Below are 7,389 nucleotides of genomic sequence, written 5' to 3' on the forward strand. Positions count from 1 at the left end.
TTTAGTAAGAACACTAGAGCAATTTTAGGCTTTGATCAAGCACTCTCCGTAGAGCTTTTAGTCCGATCCTGAAGCACGTTTGCCATCCCACATTTTAACCGTTCCCCTGAGAAGCCTCCCCTCTCTTCTCCAAATCACCAGCACAAACAGCATTCCCCACAAGCCACTTTCCAGATGATGGCTGGATTAAATCCACCCGGGAGTGTTTGCTTAAAGGAGGAAATCATTCTGCAGGTTTTCTTTAACAGAGCCACCAACACAAAGGTTTTCCACCCAGCTTGTGACATCCCTCCGCACCCCCTCCTGCTTGGCCATCAACCACCCGTGTGACCCTACATGGGTCACACCATCCCTGGCACCTCGGCACCTCCTCCCAAGGAAGCGCCTGCAAATTCGCGCTGGGTTTATTGTTAGCTTTTACGTAACTCCTATTTATCCCCGGCACTAATTCGGCCACGCTGTAACCTTTCCTGGGGGCTGCCAAACAGCCCTTATGGGGAGGAACCTGATCCCCAAATTCACCCATCCAGGCAAGTTCCAGGGGAAACACGGTGGCATGACTTCTCCCAAAGGGACAGGGGCCAGGGCCAGGGCCAGCTCCTCCTCAGCCTCAGCAAGCCCCTGCTCCACCCCATTACACTAACGAGCGGAGCATGCCTGCCTTCTGAAGAGCAAAAGGTCTGAAGATGCATTTTGGGGAGAGCCAGCCCGCTACCCCACCTCCTGGGTTTTGGTCTGAATTTCGACGGGGTTCAGGCAGGAGGCAGACATCTGCACTGATTTGCCCAGAGATGTTTAGAGCCTGTGTTTTCCAACTAAAATTTTGAATTTGGGTTTTTCAGCTCGGCTCCTGCCCTGGTTTAAGCAACGAGCTCCTTGGTCTCTCCAAGTCTGGGTTCATTTATAAGATGGGGTTAGCAGCGGTTCCCCACTTCCCGGGATTGCTGCAAAGATAACAACATAAACAAATGCAGCGAGGCTCCATTACCACGGTGACGTGAGCTGAACAGACAGCTTTTGCTGGCAGAGCGTGCTGGTGAGTGAACAGAGATGTAATCATTTATAGCTACTGAATTAGTGAGGCTGCCAAGCAGAAAGATGAGCAGGCTGATTGGGAGCAGATAATTAAAAAGTACAAGTTTCTGGTGAAAGGAGCATAACGAGAGCCCTGCACCCAACTACTTGGAAAGAAACTGCCCAGCAAAGCACATTTTGGCCACTTCTCAGCCAGGTCCTGGTTTGTGTGGAGGAGAATGAGCGCCGTTGGAAGAGCAGCAAAATGCTGATTCAGCACGATCCTTCTGAGCCAGCACCGCCGAGGTGGGGAGGAGGGGATGGAGACACACAGCCGGACGCAGGGAAGCTCCCGGGCTCTCCTGCAGGACCCTGTTTTGGGTTGTTGCAGGCGCCATACGGGACAGGAGAGTTAGGAACTGATTTATTAGGTATCAGTTACCTCCACTATATTGCTTAATTGCATCACCGAGCCCAGCTTGTCCATGGGATTATCTGAATAAGTAGCATTTAAAAAAAAAATTAAAGATACCGAGAAAAATTACTGTCTACCCTAAAAACATTATATTTTTTTGTTCTTTATCTTAGTATGATATATTCGGCAGATGCATCCAGCAAAAAAAAAAAAAAATTCTGGATTTCATGTCCAAAAGCAAGTGACTATTTCACCTGTATTTCATGAATTGTTCCAAGATGCAAGTATTTCTAGCAATTTCTGTAGTAGCTTCTTGAACTTCAGGAATTAGTTCAGGATGTACAGTTAGTTTATTATAAACCAGTAACATGAGTAGACACTCATATAATTCAGAAGATACTGTTTATTCTACAAATATAGCCTTTCCCACATATCTGTGAGTGAGGTTTAGAACAAGCTACAGTTTTTTATTGGTTTGTTCAATGTTTGCATCTGTGCTTACATTGCACAATATTTGAAAAGCAGAGTAGATCAAAGTCTTAAAAAAAGGGAGAGATGCAGAAAGGATGAAATTGTGCAGAAAGAAAAAGGTCCACTAGAGCATTTTTCCATTTACTCTGGGATTGCTTCCTTTACTACGGATGCATCGCTTTTAACATCATTACAATAGACTGTACCAGATGCCTGTTCTTCTACGTACAGAATGGATAGTTTAAGATTATTTTGTTCAGAGCTGAGCCAGCTCATTACCTATGTCCCACTTAAGAGGTCAGAAGGACTATTTTAAAGATTAAAATAAGGACAGATTGTTTATTCAACCTTATCATAGCATTTTAAAGGAAAAAGGCCCAGGAGGACCAAGATGTCCATGTAGAAAGATATCTTTACACAAAGTCACCCACAGGAGCAACCTTACAGATCTGAGCACAGCAAAACCCCTGGTCTGAATCGCGCTACCCAGGCAGCGCCTAGACGGTAATGCTCCTCGGTCTCCGGGAGTAATATAACGCCCCCAGTCGTATTACATTAATTTTGGAAGACATTTGCGTGAACGTGCCAACTTCTAAGCTTGCACAAATCCTTTGTTATTTCTCATTCTGCCACATCGGACCTGCTGAATTAATTTTTGGCATTTTAATTTTTCTAAAGAGCAGGAAACGACAGAGGGAAGGCACGGCAAGGTGCAGGGCTCCACGTGAAGGGCCAGTGTTACAGGAGCACAGCAAGGAGCAGAAACGAAGCTCTGTAAATTGATCTGCCGCCGCCTCTGAGCAGAGACGGGTTCTCAGAATTCACCTAATCTCCATGTAAATGTCAGGCACCAAAAATGAGATATCGTTCGGAAATTAAACACAACTGTATTTGCGATTTCCAGCTTTCCTTCTTTCCTCAACAGAGCAATCATGTTGCAAAAAGTCTTGTAAAGATTGCAATAGTGATATGCTTAAAAGAGTTACTTAGAAATTATTCTTATATGTATCACCATCAAACAAGCATTATTCAGAGTCTTGTATGAGTAAATTACAGATCAATCTAGAAGACCTGGAAAGTTTTTTCAAATGCAATTTCTTCTGCACATGACCTCAGGCAAAGGAACTCTGCACACGCTTATTCATGGCAGAAATTTGACTTTACAAACATGTTTGATTCCTGACACAAGAAAGAAGCAAGATTTATGAAATCGACACAGTGACTCAGCAAGCTCAAAGGCAAGGCTCCTAAAGCTCATCCAATGACTTTTTACACATGCAAAATCCAGGCAAATTTCAACAGACTTCAAGACATTTCCAAAAATAGTAAGGAGGAGAAAAACCCCAGCCATTAAGCCTGTATTAAGTTTAAAAATTATGATTTGGGGGAAAGGGAGACCCAAAAATGCGATCAATTTTAAAGCTATCCATTTTATACTCCGGTTATCCTAAAGGGAGAGAAAAAAACAAGACAGAAACATTGCAATGTGCTGAACACATGACCCAAAGTACAAAGTCAACATTTCAGCCACTCCGTTAAACCTCTTCGCAAACTGAACTAGGTTGACAAATATGACCCCTTGCTCTTTGAAACCACGCAGCTGAATTGCGCAACCGCACCGAGCTCCTGCCTGCTGTTTGCACGGCGCGGTACCGGCCCGCTCCTAAATCTCTGCAAAATGAAGCGCTAAGGCAGGCCGTCCCAGCTGGCATTTAGCAGCCGTTCCTTCGCCACATGCCTGTGGCCTTCTCCCAAAGCTTCCACCCTTGCAGCACGTCCTGGCTTCAAGATGTCACCAGCGGACAGCCACCCATAGGTATCTCCCGAAGAGCCAGCACACCCTCATGTAAAAGCCAAATAATTTCCTAAGTGGGTGAGCAAAGGAGAAGTGTTTGCAAGGCACTCATTTTCAAGAAAAGGAACAGAAACATTAAATACTAAAGGCAGAAAGTATTACACCAAACTAGCTAGTTTTTCAGTGTAATTTTCTTCCTGTGCCTTCTCCCTACCTCAAAGTCCAAGTAACAAATGAAAGCCAAATTAGCACTTTGTTTTCAGGATCAGGCTTGGAAGCTGGCTTTAGGAAGCAGTTGCAAAATAAGGCTGGACAAAAGCAATGCACTCGGTTATTTCGAGCACGTACCGATCCCTTTAATGAGCCGGCAGTTCGGGAGGGTTACTGGGGCTATTTCCCGTGAAGCATTGAGTGTGTTCCTGCAAAAGGAAAGAGGAGGGTTAACAGCACACAGCCAGTTTTAAAACAGGTAACGTTCCTAGCATAGCTTTATCTTAGTTTTATTGTCTGCCATATCACAGCAACAAATCAGCCGTAAAATACTGAATAAGCAAAACGCAGAACTGACAACAGCAATTGCTTCAAATCACTGCGATGGTTACACACATCCAGGGATTAAGTGATTCTCCTATACCGAATATCTTCAGGAACCTGACTTTGTTCATGAGCTTCAGGAACAAGCTTCCATGACCCCCCCACAGCTCAAACGATAAACTAACGTAGCCAGACTTTCTTCAGGTTTCAGCCACCTAAATATAGTAGCACCCTGCAGTTAGGACCAGCATTTCGGATGAGGAAAGGGCGACCTTCTACCCCAACCCACTGGCTATTTTTGGTGACCAGGCCACCAGCAGTTGCACTTTCTTCATCTCTCAGTCCACATTCAGAAGCAGCGATGGCATTGTTGCAAGGCAGGACTACCCATTTCCTAATGACAAGCAGGGCTTGGTAGTACAATTTTCCTGTCCCTTCCTCTTCTCTCCTGCTACCCACCCAGAGCATTATCCTTCAGCAGTGCTTATTTCTCTCCTGAATACCCACAAAATTTGATCTCTGGCTCACGCTTTACTGGACAAGCAGATACAGACAGGCACCTACACATGAGTTTCTACTTCTCCATCTCCTCCATTCCAAGTTGCCTACAAATCTTTATGCGAGGCACCTCACTACCAGGACTGCTGTGTTTGACCACGGTAGTCCACAGTGCCATAAGCAAATACATTGTGTTTCTATGTAAAAATGTCAAGCTAGCGTACTATGATACTTCTTCCTTTCTTTTTTTTCCCCAAAAGAAAGTATTTAAACTAACGTAGTTACTCCTTTGCATGCCTATCATACACACGTGTTGAGGCTGTACTTGCTCCAACCACAGGAAATTCTGAATGCAAAGACCCCATAGCAAAACCTAGCCATGTTTATGTTATAGTTTTAGGCATAAACATAAACTAAACAGCAGTATCAGTCTGTGGTATGAAAAATATGCAATGCAGCTGGGCACCGTACGGTATGTCAGTCCTGCATTTTTTTAATCACTTAATTATGAATTCTGAATTGCTTCAGTGCTATATCATTGACACAGGTTGTTAACATAAGGCCAGAAAAAAAAGAACAAGGGCAAAAAGGGCAGAGGATAGCAAGGGAAAGGAGCCAAGTTAAACTCTCCCAAGCCCTCTCCCCCAGCTCAGGCGTCCTGACAGCAAATTACAGCGGCTCCCAGCCCACAAGCAGCACAGAAGGGATATCGGCTCCCCCCTCGCCCCCCAGCATCCCAGCACGGCGGAGCCCACCGGGCCCCCGAGGCTGGCTCTGGCTCGGGGCGATCATGCCCAAAGTTTGCCCTGCTGCCTGCTTAGGTTTTTTCCCTTTCCTATTTGCATCAGCTTTTCCTGGGCAGACTGCAAGCCACCCAGCGCCAAAGGCACAGCAGGAGCTCAGCTGGTAGCCAACCAGGGATGATGATATCCCGACAGCATTCCCAGGGAAACACTTCATGAGCTGGAATGAGAGTAATTCAAAGGACACTGGTCACCAGCCTGCAGCATATATAGAAGCTTTTCCAAAATGTGTCAGTTTATCTAGCTCAGACAGCCTTAGCTACTAAGCCAGATGGCCTAGATAACTAACTGGCCTTACTAAAAACACAGTGGACCTGCAAACTGTGGGGGATGCAACTTCAAAAAACGCAGAAATTTTGCTAGCTGGTGCAACCCCAGTGCACAGCACCTTTCCCACCTGGTTCCTCTTTCCAGTTTCAGTCTTCCACCCCCTGTCCCACTTCGCAGGACACAGACCACAGGCATTCCCTTTCCTTCAGCAGCAACCTGTTTGCATATTCAAAGACCTCTCTCTCTCTTTCAGTTTTCCTCTTCTCTAGACTAACCAGTCTCGGATCTTTGGGGTTTTTTTTCCTGACAGGACCTCTTATTTTTGCTCCCAATTCTTTTCAGCTCTCAGCATCTTTCTGGAAGCACGCTGCTGTTTTGAACACAGTATGCAAGCTGAGGACCATAGCAGTACAGAGTGTTATGAAGTGATAACATTGTGTGTGTGTCTATAAATATATATATACAACGTATCATATGCATATTGTTCTGAGGAAAACAGTAACAGTATAATTCACATTCAAGTTTTACAAATTAACTCTGACCTTTCTTCAGAGAAGAATTAGCAATTTAAAATGTCAATGGGGGAATCAGTGTAATTTCAGTTGGTAAGACTGAACTTCACCTGTTTTCTGCTGCACAAGCCCTACTCAAGTCAATTTGGTAGCTGTTAACAGTATAACAGATGCATAAACAAACCTGATTTAAGAAGAATTAAGTTTGTAAGAGTTCTGTAATAATTCTTCAAGCCTTATCTTTTAAGCATTTCAGGGATTTTTGTGTCATTCTATCTAGACACAATACACCAAACTCAGAAGGAACAGCAAAAAGTCTTTGCTGGAGACCTGCCTTCTGGGTGGGGGATGGATAACAGCGAGGCCTGGCAAGAGTTAACACTACCCACAGTTTCTCCTCTCAAGGCTGTATAAAATGATTTTAGAGTACTTTGTTATCTGAAGTTGTGTGTTTCCAAACTCCGCAACTGTCTTAAGACCGCTGCTACGCTGCAGCTTGCTGAAAACACAGCACACAGGAAAAACCCAGAGAGAGCTACGGAGACTGGGGGGGATCCTGTGCCTGTCAGGAGATTCTGCTTTACCAGATTCCCAATATTGCCTTTGTTCATTTGATCGGGGTGGGGTGGGGTGGGGGGAGTGGGGGGGTGAGGTCCCCTGCTCTTCACAGTGGTTCGAAATGGCTGGGAGCGTTTTCCAGCTCCGCCGTCCCAGCTTGTGCCATTGCAGGGCAGGAGGGCCCTGTTACCACCATGGTTATGACTAACACTTGCAGTGGGTTTAGTGCAAGATGCAAACACACCCATGCGGGGTACCTGGGTCCAGGGCATATAGTCCTCTTTCTGTAATTAGCTACAATTACTATCTACCCAAAGATCAGTTAGCTGGATGTCATTGCTTTGAAGTCAGCCATTTGGAGTCCTTGAGGACATGAGCAAAATTATAATGATGTAGCTGCCTTGCAACACAGTAATTCACCATTACTCTTCTGGCCTGAACAACCAGTTATGCGTTTAACAGCTTTCAGGACAGAAGCTGCTGTAACAACCACCAGTGTTCACATAGACACCTCACAGC

At 45.1% G+C, this 7,389-nt stretch overlaps 1 protein-coding gene across 1 annotated transcript in view; it reads right to left on the minus strand.

Annotated features, from left to right (window-relative positions):
• The window catches only part of LOC104075484 (serum paraoxonase/arylesterase 2), a gene marked incomplete at its 5' end in the record, with an annotated part of 11,061 nt that extends 6,751 nt beyond the window's left edge, over window positions 1-4,310 (minus strand). Inside the window, 2 exons of the mRNA XM_009576012.1 lie at window positions 4,044-4,114; window positions 4,264-4,310. Of these exons, the coding sequence (XP_009574307.1) occupies window positions 4,044-4,114; window positions 4,264-4,310 (118 nt within the window). The remainder of the gene's footprint in view (window positions 1-4,043; window positions 4,115-4,263) is intronic.
• Window positions 4,311-7,389: the final 3,079 nt, after the last annotated feature.

Source organism: Fulmarus glacialis, unplaced genomic scaffold (genome assembly GCF_000690835.1).
Source record: "Fulmarus glacialis isolate BGI_N327 unplaced genomic scaffold, ASM69083v1 scaffold724, whole genome shotgun sequence".
NCBI classification, from domain to species: Eukaryota; Metazoa; Chordata; class Aves; order Procellariiformes; family Procellariidae; genus Fulmarus; species Fulmarus glacialis.